This window comes from Aplidium turbinatum, chromosome 16 (assembly GCF_918807975.1).
Source record: "Aplidium turbinatum chromosome 16, kaAplTurb1.1, whole genome shotgun sequence".
NCBI lineage: Eukaryota > Metazoa > Chordata > Ascidiacea > Aplousobranchia > Polyclinidae > Aplidium > Aplidium turbinatum.
This window is the reverse complement of record NC_137487.1, coordinates 17,838,808-17,862,044: the sequence shown is the minus strand read 5'-3', so window position 1 is coordinate 17,862,044 and position 23,237 is coordinate 17,838,808. Positions and strand designations below refer to the sequence as shown.

The 23,237-nt window shown below is 37.4% G+C and overlaps 1 protein-coding gene and 2 long non-coding RNA genes across 5 annotated transcripts in view; 2 read left to right on the top strand and 1 right to left on the bottom strand.

Annotated features, from left to right (window-relative positions):
* The first annotated feature begins 9,662 nt into the window (after nt 1-9,662).
* LOC145785471 (uncharacterized) lies at nt 9,663-13,136 on the top strand. Its single transcript, XR_014291180.1, has 3 exons — nt 9,663-9,866; nt 10,464-10,608; nt 12,919-13,136. It is a non-coding gene; the product is annotated as an uncharacterized LOC145785471 (long non-coding RNA).
* LOC145785468 (uncharacterized) overlaps nt 11,459-23,237 on the bottom strand; it is a 26,361-nt gene continuing 14,582 nt past the window's right edge. Inside the window, exons 17-26 of one of the 3 annotated variants that reach the window (XR_014291178.1) lie at nt 22,851-23,006; nt 22,148-22,267; nt 21,577-21,732; nt 17,604-17,728; nt 16,664-16,837; nt 14,654-14,844; nt 13,634-14,396; nt 12,964-13,144; nt 11,691-11,830; nt 11,459-11,599 (exon numbers count right to left, since the gene is read on the bottom strand). Coding sequence is in view for 2 of the 3 variants with exons in the window: in XM_082597118.1 (XP_082453244.1) it covers nt 11,481-11,599; nt 11,691-11,830; nt 12,947-13,144; nt 13,634-14,396; nt 14,654-14,844; nt 16,664-16,837; nt 17,604-17,728; nt 21,577-21,732; nt 22,148-22,267; nt 22,851-23,006 (2,142 nt within the window). In the remaining variant the exon portion in view is untranslated. Of the gene's footprint in view, nt 11,600-11,690; nt 11,831-12,946; nt 13,145-13,633; nt 14,397-14,653; nt 14,845-16,663; nt 16,838-17,603; nt 17,729-21,576; nt 21,733-22,147; nt 22,268-22,850; nt 23,007-23,237 lie in introns of all 3 variants that reach the window. The other 2 variants (XM_082597118.1, XM_082597119.1) reach the window with 2 other exon arrangements.
* Nucleotides 13,323-22,787, top strand: LOC145785470 (uncharacterized). Its single transcript, XR_014291179.1, has 4 exons — nt 13,323-13,548; nt 17,943-18,025; nt 21,922-22,297; nt 22,704-22,787. It is a non-coding gene; the product is annotated as an uncharacterized LOC145785470 (long non-coding RNA).

The window sequence follows — 23,237 nt, the reverse complement described above, 5'->3', positions numbered from 1 at the left end:
TGCGATAAGTAATTCTCATTAAACTAATTTAACATAACGAGTAATCAAACCATAACTATTTCTGCTCCCTATTTCCAATAGTTTATACAATTTTCTAAAAAAATAAGAAAAGATTAGGTTATGGTGTTTGATAAGTTAGCCAATACTACCGTACTGTATGATACTAGTTTGAAATTTTCTTCCTTCCTGTGTAAGATAATTATACTTTTTGAATTTTATTTTGATTACCACACTTGTTGAATTGTCATTATTCATGAAAACGAAATGGTAACTATACAGAGTGCAGATAAAAACTTTGGCTGTGGCTATATTTCCCCTATATAGTGTAATAATAGCCTTAATAGTGTTGCCACATAAGGAATTCTGCCCTAATTTGAAAAAAGTAGCTGCTGAAAACAAAAATTTGTATTTTGAAAATTTTTTTTAGTCCTGGGAAGATCAAAACCCTAATCTTATTCCAAACCCTAACCCTTACTTTAACCCTTCCTAACTTTAATCCTAACTCTGGCAACACCTGATTGTGGAAAAATAGCCACATCCAAAAACTTTTTACAAGCAAACTAATATTTACAGTAACTCACGCAGTAGCAAAATCACCACCTTATACAACAAAACAGAGACATTAGTGAGTAAGAGTTGCCAGATGGAAAACCTACTTACATACATTTCTTGCATATTTGATCGATGGAAGGAATCTTTATTTAAGGACTGAAGAAGCTTCTATTAAGAGCTTACTTAATTACTCCTGGCAGTTTCGCATACTTTTGTAAAGGTTTTAATTATTGACGCAGGCTTGGTCACTAAAATTAACAGAATGAAAACTATCTTTGAAATGCGTTGCTCAAGCGAAGAAAGTTCTGCCAAGACAAACATTTATTTTTCACAGCAAAATATGCAATTTTACAAATTAATTTCCAAATAGTTTGAAGGTGATTTGATTTGACTGTGCATGGCAATAGAAGGTATTCGTTTCAGTGTATGTCAATGAAAAGAAGTAAAAAAATTGTTATGTCGAACTAGACAACTAAAAACTTAGTTCAGCGACCAAATGATTAGTTTCAAATGTCCTGTGGTGTAACTGTATTTGTAAAGAAAAACTCAGTCTACAAACCACTTTATAATATTTTACATATGCTTTTACAATTTTGTGACACTTTTTCTGCTTGTATGTTTTTGCCAATTTTTTTGATAAAACAGAAAAGTTGAATTATTTTATTCACAACTTACTAATAGCTTCCGTAGGCCGTTTTACAACACAAAAATGACCTAAGAAGCTGCACTTATCAACACAACAGCGCAATAAAATATCGACTTTGTTGGTAAATATGAAAAAAATCAAGCAAATTAAACAACTATGTTTAAAAGAAAATAACACAATGATGATTTCATTTAGGTAAGTAAACAGTTTGTTTTAATACGGCTAAATGGCAACGCTTAAAATTAAAAAAGTTGCGCTGTTTCAGTAGTTTCATTTAGTTGCGCAATTTGCAAAATAACAATCAATAACTTATTCTAGAAGCCACTGCAGCGCTGAGCGGAATGTGATTTTTGAGACGCCTACTCCACGAAACCAGACTCCACTCCAATACGACTCCGAAAAGTTTCATCATTTTAAACTCCTAATCCACTCCAAAACCAAATTATGAGTTGACGTGATATGCTACTAGCCAATGAGTTTGACACAAAATAACTCAGGGGTGGGAAAATCTTTGTTAACTTTAGTGGCACGAAAACGTTTTTGTGCCTTACACTTATAAGCATTCCCGTCTGTTAGGTCCAAAGAAGTGACTGCCTGTCATCTAGAGATCACCGGAAAAAATTCAAGATAGTTCTATGAGTTTTAAAACGAAGTCATGTTTAACATAATAGGCAGTGTTGGGGGCGATAACTCATTTTTCAGTTAAGCGATAACGATAATCTATAAACGAAAAATGCCTAAAGCGATAACGATAAATCAAAAAAAAGTTAAGCGATAACGATAAACGATAAAATTATCGCCGATAATGTCCGATAGTGATAATTTTTTTATCTTGATTAGCGCTGCCCCATTCCATGCAGCACAACTGTTTTCATCAACATGACGAAAAATCGAACATAATATAGGCCTACTGTAAAGGGACAAAACTTTTTGCAAGTTATGCATGAATAGAATCTCAACAGCGGCAGTGGGTATCGAATCTTCAACCTCTTGATCCAAAATCAAACCACTGAGGTAACCGCCGTGCTTACAATTATACCTTCAGATACCAGTTGGATGCTTTTATCAATTGAGTTACACTGCCGCTTACGTGCAGTAGGCAAAATAAATAAATCAAATGAAAATACCATAAAAATTCCAAACTTTGTGTTTTGCTTTCTGCTTCAAGGGCTGTTTACAGCAAAGTCAGCAAAGGTGGTTGTGGTGAAGCATTTAGTTAAATTTTTTTGTATCAAAAATTTTCGATTAGAATATCACGTGTCGAGTCACATGACTGAAATCAGCTGAATCGCGAATGAACATGTCACGCATGATTGCGTACCTTTTCGACTAGTGGGTAATGTTAAAGTGCCTACCAATTCACTAGGCTATTATTTGTTACGTTTTTTGTCTCTGTGGCCTCTCCTTATAAACCGATTTCTTATTATGTTGATTAGTTATTTGTTAACTTTGATTTGCAAAACTACCATTCAGCATTCATAATATTGTTGCCCCACGAAAACTTATGGCGTTTATTATGTGACCGGCTTTTTTATGACTTGTTTATTAGGTTAACATTTTGGTGCCCTTTCACTTTGGGCAGGTGCCCCCCCTCCCTACTTTTTTCGCTCTGGCGAGAGCACTGAACTATAGGCCTACTGTATTGTTCTTGCACCTTTTCTCGACGGTCATATATAGTAGGCCTACCATATTTTCATCGCCTAAAAAGAGGACACGTTTCACCAGCAAGTACAATTTTACGCTTGAAGAATCTTTTACGTGTTTTTATCATTTCTGTATAGGGCCTACGCAGCAAGTTACAAAAAAAAAACACAAGAAAACAGATTGACTGAACGTTTAACTTATTTCATCTCATTTTTAGTGTTTCCTTAAAATAACAAATGACTTTAAACAGTGAAAAAAGACCTAGTTTTTAGACAGTTTCAGTCAAACAGCAATGATCGCAAAACTCTGCAAAATGTGACAAATCAGGCACGACCTCCAGGAAGCCAAGCCTAAACTTTTTTCAACAAGGAATGGTCATTGGTCAGTCTTAACGAAATTGTTAAATTATTTGCAATAGGATTAAAGCAGTAGACTGCACATTACCGTTAAGATGCTAAAAACGGCGTGAACTAGAAAGCTGTTCCTTTCCTTGCAAAGCTGTAGGCCTATCCATGCACGATTTCTTGCTGTAGGTTAGGTGTTATAGCCTACACAATACACATTCCACTTTTAGACATTTTTCGATTTGTTTCATATAACTTAACAAATGAACCAAACTGAGTTGGTAATCAACAACGTCTACAAGGTACAAGCGTTGTATCAACATAAAGCGTATGAAGGTAAAAGAATAATTTTTTGAAAAAGTGTGAGCAATGAGCATGGCCTTTAAAATGTCGTTTAATATCTTACAGTGAACCAGGCAATGAACGTTCAACAACAGTTCCATAAAATGCGCCAATTTCTTGTAGAATTGATAAATCAACATGGTACATAGGTACCATAAATACAAAATGTTTAGAAAACAAATAGCCTACAAGCCGTCGCTGAAACATCATCAAGCAATATAACCCCGTTGAAAATATATAAGCATGAAAACCCAAACTGTTAAAAAAGAGGACATTTGAGCATTTTTAGTGTCCTCGGAGGACAATTCATTTTTCTTGAAAAAAGAGGACAAATCCTCTTAAAAGAGGACGTATGGTAGCCCTAATATATAGCCTATCTACTTCATTCTTACTGCATGGCCAATTTTCTTTAACTTTAAACAGGAACAACTTTTAACTTGCTATGCCCCTAATCTAAGCCTATGCAATAAAATCCCACTCTCCACAGTCTCCAGAGTCTTGATCTTGAAAAGTGCGGTAAAATGCACGATGCTGCAATCAGAGTTGCGCTTACATTTTAATTGTAAAATTCACTCACGATTGCCGATTGCAGCAAAACAATAAGAGAATTGTTGCATGCATTTCATTGCATTGCAATTTGCAACTCTAAAAATTATTGTGTTGTCAAGGCCGTTGCTGCAGGGGGGCGTGCCTCCTCCCCTGACAACGACCTGTGCACACACACTTCAGGCACTGAAGAAGAACTGGTTTCAATTTTAGTTTCATTAACTAGGTGGCTAGTAAAAATATTATTTTTCATGGTTTTTCCACTTGTGTGTTGATCCGAAATAAAATTTATCGGCGATTATCGGCGATAATCAAATATTGCCTTTGGCGATAACGATAAACGGTAACTGAAAAAATAATAATTGAGCGATAACGATAAGCGATAAAAATTTATCGCCGATAATTATCGCCGATAATGCCCATCACTGCATATAAGCTACGTTGTTTTGATGACATATCAACGCCTGCTTCAAAGGACTAGTTTCAATAGACAGACAATCGATAACAACTTAATAACATTGAATTGCATAACTCAAAATTAATACAGAAATGAAATAGATACATAATTTCAAACGTTTTCGGCAAAACTTTCTGCCCTCTTCAGGAAAATATCTTAATTCATCTAAACAAAACAATTATTCGTGAAATGTTAATAATAAATGACTGAAATTCAATAAAACTGCACTGACCTGCGTACAAGCAACAACTGACGAACAAACACAAAAGGTGGTAGCAATCTGTCATAATTATGCGGGAGTGTGGTCATGAGACGAGATAGTGAGCGGACAGTTGTTGCTTGTACGCAGGTCAGTGCAGTTTTATTGAATTTCAGTCATTTATTATTAACATTTCACGAATAATTGTTTTGTTTAGATGAATTAAGATATTTTCCTGAAGAGGGCAGAAAGTTTTGCCGAAAACGTTTGAAATTATGTATCTATTTCATTTCTGTATTAATTTTGAATTATGCAATTCAATGTTATTAAGTTGTTATCGATTGTCTGTCTATGGTTTTTAAAAAGTACCTCTCTACCAAAGCTATAGTTTCAATATGGCCTAGACTGCCGTCGATTGCGGAGTGGAGCCGCCCTTCGACTAGACCAGAGTTTCTCAACCTTTTTTGGCTCAACGTCCCCTTCATGAACTGGCAAAATTTTACCGCCCCCCCAACAAAAACGATTAGTTACGAAAAGCGAATTTAAACAATAAATACTAATAATACTACAAAAAGTATTCAATGCCAAGAAAAAAGTCAAGCAGAGCGAATTAGGTCTAGGCTACATCAAATATAGGCTAGTTACCAGTCTCTAAAACCCTTACAGCCTGCTTTACCTAAAAGGGGGATCATCAGAAGGTCCTTATTCAGATAGAATTCTATTTCTATTAGAATAGGCTAAGGATCTTTTGATGATCCCACTTTTAGGGTGAAACAGGCTGTAAGGGTTTTAGAGACTAGTAGCTTAGCCTAACTATATTTGATGAAAAGCAAATACATATTTGCGAGCATGAAAACAGTAGGCCTATTAGGCTATAGGCCTAGGCCTACTGGTAGTCAGTGTGAACCTTGGGCTTGGTAAGAAGGTGCCAGTTTCTTCACACCAGGCCCGTAACTAGGGGGGGCGCAGGGGGGGGGGGGGCGAAGCCCCCTGCAATAATGTTCGCCCCCCCCTGGAACAAATGATGTTAATTAGCTCTATTTGCTAACTTTTCAGTTTTACTCAATTTTCTTGTGTTGTTTAATTGTAAACACTGTGTGTCTAATGGTTTGGTCGAATGTTGTGTTAAACAGACAGACTCGAGATTTATTGCTGGTAAGATCCAGAGTAGGCCTACACCAGTTTCCAACTGAGCTAAGAAGTGTGATAGCCGATCAGTCTCCAGAATACTGTGCAGTTGACTGCCACTAAGCGTTGTTAAAGTACCGGAAAACCACCTTAGCATTTGCGTTCTGGGTATGCTTCTATAGGTTTGAAACTCAGTTTGAAACTATAGGTTTGAAATTTCAAACTGCTACTTGCAGTTTGAAACTCAGATTGGCAGACAATTCATGGTTTTACACATCCGTTCGTGACCTTTCAAGAAAAAATGAAAACTTCTTGGACCGTGAATCGCTCATTCCACTATATACGAAACTGAAGATAGATATTTCATCAGAGGCGGAATTATAAGTCGCAAAACAGTTCCTACATGACCATGTGGAAGTTGCAGAACACCAGGATTCCAATATAGTACTGAAAGAACTGTAGGCTACAATCAACGACTGCCAATTTTTAACCTGGCAGTATTTGTGCGTGCAGTAAACAAAGATTTTGGTGTTTACGAATTTGTTCAGCTGATTCCTGTCAAAGATATTACTAGCCGATATTCTGAGGGCATTAGGCTACGTCAACGCCTTGAAATCATGCCTTTGAATCTATCAAAACTGGTGTTAATAGGCTACGCCCGCTAAGACCATGTTAAAGTTTGGCTTTGGCCCGCTGTTAGAAAAAGGTTGCCGACCCCTGGTTTACACATTGCGTTTTCATAATTGCCTTTCGTGCCAACAGGCAAAATGCTCCATTTTTGGGCCAGAATTGGTCAAAAAAATTACAAAATTGTTGAATTGCTCCATATAGCGCTGTACAAAATGTGGCGATGTGGGCTACCTACACACAAATAAAAAGGCAACAATACACACACAGTTATAATACCACCTGGGAGTAATAATATGCAGATGCAGCATTATAGGCTACAGTACGTGCATATGTAATGATAACACAGTTCTAACCATATAGAGAGCATAGAGAATAATTATATTGATTGATAGATTGCTCCACCAGTCACACGCAACCACACCCACACGTGCTTCACATCAATAATGGACTCAACATAAAAGTTTGAAGATTGGATTTCATCATTGAGCTATCAAAGATAAGGCCTTGATGTGTATCAAATGAGTGAAGACCTTTTTTGGAACTCCCTTTCTGATTTGCTCTTTTCGCTACCTTTTCAAAGAAATTTGGCTTTCAAAAGTGGGTGGGCCAAGCCTACCCAGAAAATAAAGTAGGTGGGTCCATGCCCATGAGGCCCACGTGGTTCCTCCATCCCTGGCTGAATCCGAACTCAGATCTTTACTATCACATTAAATGTTTGAGATATGATAACAAATATACTTTATTTTTGCCAAAAGTGAAAGATTTAGCGCTGCATTTAGGCTACTACCAACATATGCAGTGCTATAACGAAAGGTTAGTGTTAGACAGGTCAAAACAGTTTGAATAAGGTTACTGAACAAGCATTGCCATAGGCCTGCTTAAATCTTTGTGGTTTCATGCAAAAGAGTGACGGGGGGAGTCAGGTATATTTTTAGCCTCCCTTTTAGCTTGTTGGCCTACTGCCTTTTTAATAATGTTGCTTAGAAAACAAATTGGTATCAAAATTATAGTGTGTGGGACTGTGGGTGTATTTCAGCTATTTATGCACCACATGGCCTGGATTTCTGGATGTAGCACAATGTGTATGTGTAATAAACGCAATGTCCAATTTTCCACTTTTGACAAAAGCAACAATTTGTTGTTATCGTATCTCACAAACCTGACGTGATATGATAATCTAAGGTCAGATTCGGATTCAGCGCCCAAAAATTACTCTAAATCAGTTTTCAAAAATCGTGCAGACCAGTGTAATCTATGTTAAATGATCTGTATTACGATTAATATTTTTTGCGCAAATATAACCACATTGTGTACAAACGTCGATTTCATACATGATACGGAAGGTAAAAGTTGGCCCCCTCTAGAATACTTATTGCCCCCCCTAGCGCTCCAAGCTAGTTACGGGCCTGCTTCACATCCGGTGTAAAACCAGTGAGAAACATTCGAAGATCACCTCTTATGGATATGTCAAGGGGTTTTCGCTGTTTGGTATGTAGCAGAACACAGCTGAATCAATTTTCCACCAGGTAGCCTATGAGGTAGGAAATGCTACCACCAAGATACGAGCTCTTTGAAGAAATCGTTACCCTGGGCGGTAGATGGGTTGATCCAGAATGCCTCCTAATAATCAAAACGCCCCCTTAATTCGAAGGAATCATACCGCCCCCCCCTGCAAAACCAAAACGACCCCGGAGGAGCGGTACCGCCCCTGTTTAGAACCACTGGACTAGACTATAGCCCTTGACAGGGGATACATTTAGGCTGTGCTGTATGCGAGGGTATACGGCGGTACAGGCTACGCAGTAGGCTTAACCTCTCTGCTTTTTCGAGGAACTAATGGTACGGTATACTCTCTGGTTTTCCAAAAACAGTGCCTATACTATTCTTATTGATTCCTAATATATGATGTTCTGCGAGAATTATCCATGTTATCCATTGAACTTCAGTCTCGAAGTAGGCTACAACTTTACCTAGAGCCAAACTTTAAAAAAAAGAACAGTAACTTATAAGCTACGAATTATTGAGAATTTCAAGGAAAATCTAGGAGAAAAAGCACAGTTGACTTTAGCAGCGATGGATTATCTAATGTTCAGAAATATTCCTCCGATACAGAATTCTAAAATGGTGCAAATTAACGCGAATCAATTCATTCAGAGCATTGTTAGCAGAATGCAAATGAGACTTTGCACTAATGCCGACACTGACAATGGTTAGCTACTCCTACTGGTACTGGTTGATAATTGATATCGCTAACTTGCAACCTGAAAAAATGATAGAAGGAAATTTGCGTCATGAAGAAGCAGTGGAGAGAAGAATTTGTAGACGTTTTGACATTGATGAAATACAGTCCAATCCAAGCAGAGACTAGCAAAAAGGTTGAAATTGTGCCCAATAATTTGAAGCCTCTCTTGACAGCTATTTCAACTTTACCTTGTTCGACAGCAGAATGTTAACGTGGTTTCAGTTTCATAAACAATATTATCACAGGTTTAAGAGCATCTTTGCTCATTGATAGTGTGAGCTGTTTGATCGCAATGGACGACCTGTGGCTCAATTCACCGCTAAAAACTATGTAGGCCTAAGATCCTGGCTGCTAAACTACCGATCAGCTAAGGCAGTGGTTCTTAACCAGGGTTCGATCGAACCCCTGGGGTTCGACGAAGCTGTTTTAGGGTTTCGGCGCGAACGTCCTCTGAAACATTATCACACGGCCTACTAAATGGTAGGCTATATCAGCAAATATTTTTAGAAAATATTGTCCAGCTGAAACTTGATTGCGGCTTGCATGATGATGGATGTAAATAAACATTTGTGCGTTTGATGCGTGATATATAATAAATATTATTACATATATTATTACGTAACATTATAAAACAATTGGTAAGAAAAACTTGATTTTCTCAAAAGATGAGTTTCCTCACGTTTGCTTTTAGCATGGAACGGCAGAAGCAGGGCTCTCACTTTTGAGGAAATTTCCTTAGTTTAAGGAAATTTAGTTCTGTTTTCAATTTTTTTCAACAACAGCAGATATAAACATTAAACAGTCCATACTTAGATGACATTATCGAGCTTCAAGAAAGCCAGATGCAAGAAAGAAACTTCAACACAACAAATCTTCGAACGTTTTGTTGCCAACAAATTGAAAGTTATCTTCTTATTACAGAAGTTGCCCTTGAAGTTCTCATGCCATTCGTAATCACTTATTTATGCGAGGATGCGTTTTCTATTCTGGTGGATGACCAAAAAACGAAACCGGCTTGCATGCGAAAATGACATGAGAATTGCTGTTTCCAAAATAAGGCTCGAATCTCACTATTGGTCCCAAAAAAACAGCAACAGAAGTCTCATTGATACAGTAATGTATTACTATTGAATGTGGTAAGTTGTTGTTTTTGTGATTCAGCGAAAATTTGGGGTTCAACGAAAGCTTGTAGATTAGTGTAAGGGTTCGGCAGGTTAGTAAAGGTTAAGAACCACTGAGCTAAGGATACTAACTTAGATTCCAAATTTGTAAAGAGGATAGAGATGTAGATTCCTCTCGGCAGGCTGTTTGGAATGTAGTCATAGCAAATAAACAATTTGGTACCTCTCGTCCAATTTTGATAATTCATGTTATAGTAGAATAAAAATTAGTATTTTGCAATTTGTGTATTACTTATCATTTTGGCTAATCTGACAGTAGCCTATACCCTGTGCTTTTTTACGAATAGGTTACAGCACTGCATTTAGGGCCCGTAAACTTTTTAAGGTTGCCGGTAACTTGTACAAACTACCGCATAGGCCTATTATGTGGATACAGTGCGTTTTCCTCAGAAGTAGCTTAACTTGGGCCCCGATAATCTCATTGGTTCAGTAGGTGAAAGCCCAAAGACGCCCCGAGTCGGCTGCATAGCCGAGTGGTGAGAGCGCTGGAACGGCAATTGAAAGGGCGCCGGTTCGACACCGCTCATGAGCATGCAACTGTTTCTTTGGCAGAACACTTAAAGGCATGCCTGAGGGTGGACACGAAGATTGGCTTCCTTGCCTTCTCGCCCGCTTAATCTAAATCTACAACCACTGGGTGCAGGCTAAGCCCGAATACGACAAACAAGAAAGGCCGTAGACATTTCTCTTTAGAGCAGTAAGTGTAGTCTACTGTTAGCCTACTTAGGCTATAGCCTAATTATGAGAGAAATTCAAGTTTGCAGTTGTCGGCAAGCCTTCAGGACTTGCCAAAACAACAGTCACATGCTCAGATCTTGAGCGGTGTTGAGCCGGCAGCCTTTTCAACGTAGAACCATGGCTCTCACCACTCGGCTATGCAGCCAACACTGGTAGACTACTAAGTCGAAATACCGTAGCCTACCGATCTCAAATTATCCTCTCAACGGCCATGCGTTGGACAAGTAGGCGAAGCAATGCTATGCCTAATTAGCTACAAAAATTAGGGTAGCCTGCTATATGCTTTTGTTTCTGCAAAACTACAAGCTGCAGTAGCCTAGCCTACCTCAACAGAAACTAAAAAGTGATTGTAATTTTTTTTAATTGTAGATAGGGAACGTTCAAATATTACGTAACGCCTTCGAGGGGGAGGGGGGGTTATGCAAAGCGTTACGTTAGCGTCACATCGGGGGGAAGGGGGTTCAAGCAAAACGTTACGTAACGCTTTCGAGTACGGAATGGTAGTTTTTTGTGCTGAATTCGTAGTGAAAAAGCGTTACATGGGGGAGGGGGGGATTGAAAAGAGCGTTACGTTGGCGTTACATGGGGGAGGGGGGGGGTCAAAAATTCGGAAAAAAAGCGTTACGTAATATTTGAACGTTCCCATAGGCCTATTCATCAACTGGTCACCAACTTATCCCGTTTTCTTTCTAGTATAGCCTAACTTAGGATACGCTCTATCTAAATAGCCTATCCATTTTCTGAATTTCATTTTGATGCTTTGGATTCATTAGGCCTATAGGCAGATGAAAGTCAGAACAAAAACCGACTAATTTTATTAAAATTTGTGTGTTATGACCATGTAGACGGCGCCTTGTGTATTCCAGGTTGGCGGTAAGCTGGATTCGTTTTTCGCTCTTCTTTTTGTCTTCGACGCTCAGTTACCATATGCGAGATATATCGGGGAAGAACTGTGATAAAAACAGTTGAATTATTACGCAAAAGCGGCGTGAACCGATGGTAGGCTACTAATAATCTATAGCGCGGAAATAGGGTACTCACTTGGTCGATTTATTGGTGGAAGCCAATCAAAAAAATCCTGTTTTGGAGAAGTGAAGCACATAATCAAGGTAGCGAGTGCAACGAGAAGTGTTTCAAAGAAGACAGCAGCTTCTATAAATGCTATGAAAGCAGCGACGAACCTAAGCAAAGCGATTAAGTAAAAGCATATTCGGCCCACATGCCATCAAGATCATTTTCATTGATCATCACTATAATATAATGTTCAAATAATAATTATTGTATATTCCTGAACCCATCAGTTATCGATTCCTGTTTTAAAACTACACCACTGTCGTTGCTGCGAACAGTTCATTTTATTTACAAACGAAACACTGTAGGCCTATATAGTTTTTTGTATAATAGGCTCACCGTAGGCTACGTTTAAAATGCTCGTGTTGGTGTTTTTCTTTTTTGTATTGGTTGTGAGATTCAGTCGTCCCCGCATGGCTACATCAACTGTCACACCTCCAGTTGCTTTAGGTATGTGGAGCCAACTGATTCTTTCAACTAATTCTTCTATTTTAAACTGTTTGGTTTGGTGGCCGTGCTTAACTTTACTTTCATCGACGTATGCTTTAAATTTACATTGCATGCACGTTTTAAACTTCTGTGATTTTGCCGCCGTTTCCTTTTGTTGGTTTGTTCCCATAAACTATTAGTAACTTTATCATTGCTGTTGTTTTCCGACAAAGAAAAATAAATTGAATTGAATTGAATATTAAATTTATAACGGCAAATGCTTTAAATCAGGTTAGCTGCCTAGGTTCGCCCCGATGGCTCGGTTGGTTAGTGCGTGACTTCTGGAATGAAGAAGCTTCAAGATCAAGCGGCGCTGGTTCGATTCCGGGTGTGCGCTTGAGCATGAGCAACGCACGTTAAGGACTGCTTTCAATTCAGCGGCATCCAATGGATGGAATAATTCCCCGGCAACACGACTTCAACAATCGGAAAATTTACTCTGTCTATCTCGGTGACCAGGCCTGCGTCAGTGATTCAAAGCCTCTACAAGTATGCGAAACTGCCAGGATTAAGCTCTACAAGAAGCTTTCCCAGTCCATAAAAAGCCATCGAACTAGTTATTTTTTATATTAATATTTTATTATTCATTTTACCTTATTCTTTTGATACCCCGATACAGTACTATATTTCATTGGCTAGGTGGATTTATCAAATTTAGGTTATGTTTTGCTTAATTTAGTTTTTTCATTAATTTTGCTTCATTTTGTAGATTTTGGTTCCAACATTGACTCGATTACCATTTAAGAGTTTTCACCGTACGGAATTTCCATCCATAAAGAAGTGAAACAACTAGAGCTATTGCAGATAGGCATCCCCATATCCACCAAGTGATAAAGATGAAATACCAGGGAAGGAATGGTTTACTAACTTCTCTGTCGGCATGCTCTCTATACACAGGATCTTTTTCCTGAAGAGGAGAATAACCGTCTTCTCGCCTGTAGAATAAAACAACTCTACTTAGGGATTCATAAAAGTAGACCTAGCTTATATGAATCCCTAATTTTACTTAAGGGTATTTACAGCTACGATTAAGAATTAATTTAAACGCGATAGCCTACTTTTGCATGCTAACGATCCTTAATACGTTATGCTAAGAGTAGATTATTGTTCAAATGCCAGCATTCGAAGAATTCAAATTTGCAGTAGGTTACTGCAGTAAAGTTAAGAACTGTTTTTAACTCAACAGCCTGGTTTTCATGTGTAAAACCAAAATGGCATTGAAATGATTGCGTGTTTACTTGTTTTCGCAGATTTTGATCGTAAACTTGAATGTTGTGCCAGCACATCTGACAATGTCATCAAATTCGGCTAATATCACAAGTGTTGCAGCTTTGAAGAGGTAGGCTACTTTTTTATTTATATTTTATTTGTTTTGTTTTGCCGCTAGATGCTAATACAGGTTGTTTTGAATTTATTTTACCCACCCAGCAGATGGAAAGATGCTGCTCTGATAAATTTGCTTTATCTCAAGGTTCTCTTCGGCACTGTCACTGGGGGACTCGTGAAATGATGTGGAGGCAAATGCCGAACGAGGAACTTTATCACTCGGTAAACTTGCTTCAAGTTGAGTATATGAAGACTTTTTTTCCTTAATATCATGCTGCCTCGTTATATCTCCACCCGAAAGGGATTTCCCTTGCGTCGCATAATCAATGTCACTCTCTGTAGCTTGGACACCAATCTGTGGCCTGGCATTAGTTAAGAAGTAAGTTATGCCGTGAAGGTTTACTTCTTGAGGAGTCGGTTCTCTGAACTGCAAATGCTCTCTTGCTCCTTTCTCGAAGATTATCTCTTCACTTTCAAGTCCAAAATGAGGATTTTTAAAACGTTCCAAAATTGGCACAGCCGCCTGGAAATGCTTCTGCTTTAGATGCTCTGGTTGTTTTAAATTATAATATTGAACTTCAGGAACTGGCACTATTGGCTGGAAAAGAAGCTTGTCAGGCGTTTTCTTGCATTCATGAACTGATATTCGCTCTATCAGTGGTTTGGGTGGAAGTTTTAAGATAGACTTGGCTGTATTTAAAGCTTTGTCAGGCACTGAGTCCTGTTGCTTTGTACATTCCTTTTCTTTGAGAAATTCCTCTTTTTTGGCTGTTTTCTTGGAACCGATATGCTTATGAGAGGCCCGAAATAACCCGTGTATCAGAAACAACAGCGGGAAGACAAAGATGCCATGTCTTACACCTGTAAATACATTGCTACCGGTACTAACAATTGTGAAAAAATAGCAACACAGTTTATCCAACTGTAACAATAATATCAAAATACTCCCTGATATTGCGACCAGTTAGCTATTTTTACCAAAGATTAGATCTAGGCCAGATGCTGGTTTGAAGAACAAATGGCTATAACAATTCGCCTTTTTATTTTCAAAGACGACTTGTATTAAAAATTCAACAATAATGTCTTATTTATTTAATTAGAAAAACTAAGTTATTTACCAACAGTGAAAATGAACCACGCAGTTGCGTTTGGATTATCTTGACAAGGATATTCCTTCAAGCCTTCAAAAGATGTCATGGTTGCCACCATGACAAGCAAGAGTTGTAATAAACCAACCGATAAGGTTTGAGCTCTGTTCATTTCCTTCAAATGCCAAGGTTGCATGGCGTACAATGAGCACCATAAGTGCCTGCAAAGAACGCCTGAGAATATTGCTTCTACACGAAATAATGCTACAAAAGCGGAATTCTGAAAACTACAGTGTAGGCTAAGTAGGGTTGGGATTTCGGGATGAAATTTGAAATTCCGGGATCGGGATTTCCCGGGATTTTTACTCCTTAATCCCGGGATTTTTACTCCTTAACCCCGGGATTTCTTGGGATTAGCAAAGTAGGAAAATACACATGCAAGCCACATTTATTTATTGTAATACTGACGCAAAAACATGAGAGCATCGAGAGTATCATCGTTTTAAGAAAATTTCTGATTTTGCTGGCAAAATATCCAAGAGCTGAAAATGCACGTTCAGCCTCAACAGATGTTGACTTAGTACTTTTCAATGCCTTATATAAATTGTTCAGGTTCTCTGACTTTTTTTTGCTTGCTTCATATAGCAGCATTTCTTTTTGCATTACTCGAGCGCCGACATCAAAGTTTTGTGTTTCTGCACTTTCATCTTCAGCTACGAAAGCATGCAGCTCTTGAGCTAAAGTTATTTCAGTGTCATGGCTACTATCTTCTGTAATGGCATCTTCATGCTGTTCAGTAGAGCCTCGATCCAATTCAACAGTTGGGCTTGGGAACAATCTTTGAAGAACGTTCGTGGCCTGGGCAGCGAGTTTCTGACGTTTTATTTTATGACCAAGCTGATCCTGCGGTTGATCAATGTAGGAAGGTTTCTTGAGGTACCCAAAAAGGTGAACCAGTTCGGCATTCCGACGCTCGTCGATTCGAAACCTAAAGCTTTTCTTCGTCCTTGCTAATTTCCAAATTTAATTGTAGTCTCTTTGTACTGAAGCTTTCAAAACGGCTTGACAGAAGTTACATTTTGCTTTTTTTGTAGATTTACAATACAAATAGTTTTGCCACACCTCGGATATTCTCTTTGAACTTACATCTTCAAAATTCGCCATTCTGAGCTAAATTTTAATTTCTCCTTTGTAAAAAGATAGCGCAGAATTAGCAGAAACTGTCTTAATAGCACCATGGCGCAATCGTCTTTCTAACTCTAAGATACTCAGTTGCACTTATGCTACGGCTGAAGCGATTGCGTAGTTCATTGTTATGCCATGGTTGGTCTTTTTATCACACTAATGTGGAGTGTTCAAGACAACCATAGCTGATATTGTAAAGCTGCTTTAAAACCAAAATAATATAAGCGTCAAGCGATATAGCGCTACATCAGCTTTTGTAGATGTTTTCTGGAAATCCCGAGATTTTAATAAAATTAATCCCGGGATCGGGATCAGAAAAACGGGTTAAAATCCCGGGATTCCGGGATCGGGATTTTCCGGGATCCCAACTCTAAGGCTAAGCCTAGAGCTTAAATTTAACATGAACTGAACTGATTAGGCCTAGCCTATATTAAACTCGTTTTGAATTTTACTCAATGATATTATGCAGTCATACATATTAGCAGGTACAGTATCTTCACGATCATGTCATCTGTTTACGAACAACTAAAGTACCGGTATTTAAAAAGATCAAACTGATGTACTGCGTACATGTAGGCTATATGACCTCTGTTATTTTAGGCATATCTTATAGGCCTATGTCGTTGCGATAGTCAAGGATAAAAAAAAATTGAACCATGATTGAACTGAGGTTGCAATTAGTATTGGTTCCAACACAAGAACGATCGTGCACAGTACAGTTTGTTTTTATTTCTGACCATCACAACAAATGAAATTTTCAAAACTTATATAAATAAAAAAAATTCTTGCGTTATCAACCATTGCTATACTAAATGATCAGTAACAACTGTGCAATAGCCTACATAGGTTACCGACCTGTTCTTACAATTCGTTTCCCACTTTATGGCTAATCTACTACGTAGAGTGTCGAGCTCAGAGTGACGTGCTGGCTTGAATGCGTAGTCGAACCCCTTTTCAAGACAAGTATTGCAGTTTATGAACCAGCATTCATCAGTTTCCATGTCTCTGACTGACATCCTTTGAACTCTCCTAAAAAAAAGCAAAAACTTCCATATTTTTCTTGCAACGCATTTTACAAGCACGACTCTCCAACGGTCATTCAATCAACTGGATTGAAGCTTGACTTGGAATGCTATTATAAGTTCTATGTGTTTTGCAACTTTTAGGTAACATTGACCTTTGTTGCTATTTTTACACCGCTTCATAACAATAGGCCTACACGCTGAATGACAAAAAAACATGGGTTTTGTTATACAGATACACGCGTACCAAGCATCAAACTTAAAATTAGACTACAGTCTTAGAGTTGGTATGATATTTGTAACACAAAGAGAGGACATGGTCTTAACAATGTAACAATCTAGTAAATCTAACAATCTGTAACAATCAATTTAACAATGTAACAATCTAGGTTAACAGCATTAGCAAGCCCTCGGCTCCAGAGCGAAATAACGAAACACAAAAACTGCAATATTGAAATAACAATAACTTAACGTAAAGGTAATGTTGGTTGGTTTTTAATAGTCTTCCGCGGAATGGACAAAGTATTTGAAAGGTTATTGCTGGTAGTTTTGCATACTTGTAGAGGCTTTCAATCACTGACGCAGGACCGGTTACGAAGATGGGCAGAGTGACGTTTTCCGGTTGTTGAAGTCTTGTTGCCGGGGAATGGAGAGCAGTCCTGAAACGTGCTGATGAAGCGCACACCCCGAGAGCCGAACCAGTGTCGTGTGATATCGAATCGAGCGCTAAACCACTGAGCTAACTGGTCGGACAAGAATGTCTTTAAACTTACCAGGTCGGGCTTTTACCTTGACCATCATGCCATAAATACACGACTCTCAGCCTTCCAAGTCTTTCGAATGTGGTAATGAGAAACGTCTTAGCGCTGATTGTCTTCAGTACGATGTCGTCAGGTGTCTGCAACATATTGCAGAATGTAGAAATAGTTACCTCATTTGTTTAGAAGTGATTCATTTTTCGAGTCCATTTTGGCATATTTTGAAGATTGACGAAAATTTGATAAAAGAAGTTTGAAGCTGGAATAATTATGGTGAACTAAATATTTTATTCCGCGGATTGGTTTTTGGCTTGTCAGTGGCCTTAAACTTAATAGAAATTATTTTCTTTTCAGGTTGGCTTTCTTCTTGAAAACAAAGTGGAAATCTAATCTTCCTCGAATCAGCAATGGCATAGCCAAGTGGTGAAAGAGCTCTGGTAGGCAACGTTACTTAAAAGGATGCCGGTTCGACACCGCTCAAGAGCATGAAGCCGCGTCTTTGTCTGGACACTTAACCCTTTATCCTGTGACGTATTTTGGCCAGTTGACTTGCGGACGGGGGGGTCGGTTCGACACTATCACTTTGAGCTCGTGTAACTCAAAAACTACGCAAGATAGATCAATCAAATTTTCACATGGTGTAGATAATTTATCTGACAACATAACATCGAAACTCTTTTGCAATTTGTTCAACAGCGCAACTTGAAAAATCAAATAATTTGATGGTTGGTCATATTTTTTTATTTGACTTGAGAAATTGCTTCGTAATTAACTTATAATTGAGTGTGACGGGTTAATTCCATTGTGTAGATTTTAATCTCTTACGCGGAGACGTCGTCCACGCTTCAATGAAATCGTAATTGGCGTCCGACTCGCGTTTGCTTGTTGTTTTGCCGGAGGCATTGTAAAAAAAATTTGCTTTGTTTCAACATTTGCAGAGAATGAGACAAAATCACCACAAAAAAACTATTTCAAGTTTTTTTTGAGTCACATGTTTATAGTCTACACTTTTTCAAACGTACTGTCATTACTTGATATTGGAACTAAATCAAGCAAATTTTTTTTCACATTCACTCTGTCGAATTTGGTTATGCATGATCAAGAAACACTTTGTATTTCACAGCACATCTCAGGAAGCTATTTATTCGTTTTTAACATTATTTCAACGTCTAAAGACGTTGAATCGATGTAAAAAGTGTCTGATTTGCTGTCTGGGTAGCGGTTGAATACAGAAAAGTAAGGTAGCCTGTGGTGTCACGTGGTATTTGAACAACAACCTATCCAAAGGTAGTGACTTGCTTCGATAGGAGCTTGTTCCATTTTAGGCCATCATGCACTCCAAAAACAAAGAGCGTCTAAAACTCCTTACTGATAAACTATGTCACGATGCATTCCAAAGTGAAATGTTTCAATACTTACCAACAATGATCACTTTGAATGAAACAATTTTGCAAACAGTTGTGACAAAACGTAGTGATAATAATCGTTTAGTCAAATCGTGTTGGTAGGCTATAGAACAGGTCGTTTGCCAAATGGAACTCCCGTTCTGCGTGACAAACTCAAAGTCGTGGCATAACGATACGAAAAATAGAAAAAAATTATTTTTCAGGCCGAGTGCTATTGTCGTAAAAAAACAAAAAATCACTAAAGTGTTGACTTTTTCCTGGGGCAAAATTGAAGATTATTGATATTTTAAAAATGCACGTTTGTGTCAATATGATTGAAGTGTTTTTTTTCATGTTGTTAACTAGATTTGCAAAATAACGTTTTCTACATTTTTTTTCTGATTTGTTGGACATGCATTTTGTGTCAAGTTATTTATTACGCTTAGAAGATTTCTTTCTGTTCAAATTTTGAAATAGCATTTTAGATGCAGTTTGCGGTTGATAGCGTTACTGCAAAAACCATCTTTTGTAATTGACACACATCCAAAAACAAAAGACGCATAAACTACTGCTGGCTGATAGACCACGTCACAATACATCATAATGATGTTTTTCCGAACCGAAGACCCAGAAAACCAATTTTGTCTTATATTAGATTAGACGTCTGCAGACGTTGAACCAATGACAAAAAGTGATTTGCTGATTTGAAACAAAGTGATTGCTGTTTCCAATGTGCAAACATTTTGATAAAAAGTAATCAAGTTTTGGCCACAGCATTTTGGTCCATTTAGGCTACTATGGTCAATCAACTCACGTTGCAAATAACTTGTTTTGTGTGAAGTCTTGCTTGTGAAAAAATCGAAGTAAAAACGCAAAAATGAAGTAAGCTATATTTACAAAGTATTATATTCTTGAATGAACCATAGTTTAAAAAAAATAGTTTGAACAGGTTTCATCTGATAGAAACTATAATTGATATCATCGCGAAGGATCAAATAGCTGTGAAAATCACTTCAAGCAATTCTTTGGGGTGATTTTCATTATGCAAACCAAGATGAACCTCAATATACATATTTTTATGCCAAACGATAAAAACCGTTCTTTCTTTTTTTCAAGGACAAGGAAAACGATCCGTATAAAATATAATTCAAATCAACATATTTCCCTTCTTTTGTCAGATATGCATTTTGTGTAACAATGCTTTAGAAAAATTGCTGAGTATGGCATAGCGTTTGAGATGCAGTCAGAGAATACAACTCTATGGTTGATGGCGTTATTACAAAAGCCAATCTTTTGTCACGGAAATGTATTCGAAAACAAAAAGGCACAAAAGCGCTGACTGATAGATTACGTTACGATACGTTACACAAACGAGGCATTGATTTCAGATTCTTTCAACCCAACAAACAACTTTGCTCCAAATGACACAAACGTCTAAATTTATGGAGAAAAAGATGTAGGCCTACACCGTTTTGTGAAAATAAGCTTTTGAAGACCAACATTTGAATGAAAAGTTTGAAATTATTGAGTTGGTCCTAATAGTGTTTCTGCTGAGATATATCAAAACTTTTCAATCCTCGTATAAAAAAATAATTTTGTAATCTCTCAAGCAACTGCAAAATTACCATTTAGGTAAAGATTCAGTGATGATACAATATGCACAATGCTTGTCAAAGCACAATAATTTAGCTGCGCGTGTTTTTCCACAAAAGCCAAGCAGTTTAGATAGTCTGTGTCAAGTTCTTTTCAATATCCATCAATCTCTCGTTTTCATAAAACATTTTCACAACATTTATGTGAATATAAGTGTACAGGTACATGGAAAAGTTTATTGGCGGGTCAAGAACGCACTCCTTGCTTTCGGACAAGAAATCAAAAAACTTACCACATCAGTCTGTTTGTTTTATGAGATAAACAGAGTTTTGGCAAGAATTCTCCTACTGCTTCTTGTTATAAGTTAGAAACAAAATGTATTCGCCATAGAAAACAACGTAAAATTACATTTTTTCAGTATAGCTTATCGGATGCTCTCTGATAATTTCAAAGCAACTCAGATGTAATTAAGAGATTAATCAAAAAGCAACTCAAAACTCGAGTTTGCACAACAAAAGGCGGACTCATTACGGTTGAATGCTTTACAACAAAGCCAACTCATGAGATATCTGCGTCGCAGTTCCACGCACGGCGGCGCTCAGTAATCCTATTAATCCGTATAATTTGAAAACAAAAGGGCTAGCTAGTAGCTAGCTAAAATATCAGAGTATGTTATGAAAATTATGCCATATCTCTAAAACTATAGACAATAGCAACGTCATTTAAAGAGGAATAAATACTTGAATAATTTTTAGGAAAAGTCAAGAAATTTTAAAGCTGTGGATCGCGTAGTTCTTTAATGATATTGCTTTGAAAAGGAGCAAGTCCCCACCGACCCCCCCCCCCACAGGAAATAGGGTTAAAGATATGTCTGAAAATGGTCATGAAAACTGGCTTCTCTGTTTTCCAATCAGCTTTAGCTAAAGCTTTAATCACCGTACGTAAGTATGGGAACGACAAAAAAGCAATGACATTTGTTGCCAATTAAAAAAATATTTTAAGCTGCAAACCTGAAGCAAATGTACTTTGCTTTTGCCTAATCTTCCTCGTAACTTGATTGCCACCGTTGCAGTGGTACCCGAGTGAGGGCGCCACCCGGTGTATATTGTTACAAGATATCGATATGACTCAAACGGAGAGTTATCTTTGCAGTCTATGATGAAACCCTGTCGGAAATCAAAATTTTGATTAGTGTGTTACGTTTTTCAAAAATGGAAGAAAAACACTCGAAAACAGCGCCTAAGCTTCTTCCCAGGCAGCAAAATCCGCTATTTTTACGTTGAATCAATGTAAAAATGACGGATTTTGTTGTCAGAGTTAATTGGCTTTTTATTATGAAAACCCTTCGTAAACAGTTATGTTGGACCACAAGACGAATGGAAGCAAATGGACATGAAAGCTCGATTTTCCAAGTAACAAAGATTCAACACGTTTGAGACCCTCAAAGCTGCAAGATAATTTACACCAAGTTTTGCAAGTTCAAATAGATTTTGGTGTTATATTTGTAGACCTCATGCCAATTGAAACACGGGCAGCAGATTAGTCTAATACACTTGTAAACATTCCTTAGAATACCGGTACCTCTTTTTCCACTGCTATATCTTTAGCAACTGCCCATTTCATCAAATACACGTATCCACTAATAATAACCAGGAAGAAAATAATCAACGATGGATTCTTGATGATGGTTACCCAGATTAACTGAAACAACATGAACAAGAATTGAAAGAGGTACAGTAGTAATATTGACCTTATATTGATAATAATATTATTAAGGGTAAGATTATGCATTGCAGTCAGAACGTTGATTCAGGAAGAAGGCAAATAAATATGAAAACATATTTTATAAAATTATTACGTATTATTATTGTTACATATAAAATATTACGTATTTTTTTTATTATTCATGTTTTTGTTTCAAAGCATTTAGCGAAGGCTTCACTTCTAAGAAGTTTTATATCTTTTGCAATGAATCTTATGTAGCGTTGCAACCATCAATTATTGTTGTTTGTTTAAGTTTAAGTCGATGCTTCCTTGAAATATTGTTCTATTGAAGCTGTTGTTTTAAATGAATTTCACATTTGATTTCACCGATTAATTAATTTTTTCATGTTTTCATCTGCTTGTGCTTTTTTAGATACTGAAGAGGCGATCGTCATGGAGGTGAAAAATTTATCAACAAATTGTACACGTTCTGAACCTGACTGATTTTGTTTACTTGTTAGTATAAGTATAAATATTGTTATTGTTAATATAAATAACTTAAGCTACTTTTTTCATTCACCTTTTTGACATTTTTCTGCGGATACACCAGAACGCGACTGGCGTAAAACGTTGGTGATCTAGAAGAATTTCCTACTTTATTTCCGAGCATATTTGAGTTGACTGGGAAGTAATCACATTGGCAGCGAACTGAAGAGGGAGCTACGTTGCTTGTAGACTAAAAGATAATATACTGAAGACACAAACGTTGAAAATAACAAAACCTTTCTGTTGCTTTACATGAACTATAAGTGTAAAAACATAAATTGTGCAAAATGTTGATAAGGGTATTGTAAGAGAGTCTATTCTTTAAAGTGTCCGGAATCTAATTATTTACAATAAAGTGTATATCACAATAGCCATCATAAAACATGGACTACCTGCTCTTTAAACTATTAATTGTAGGCTA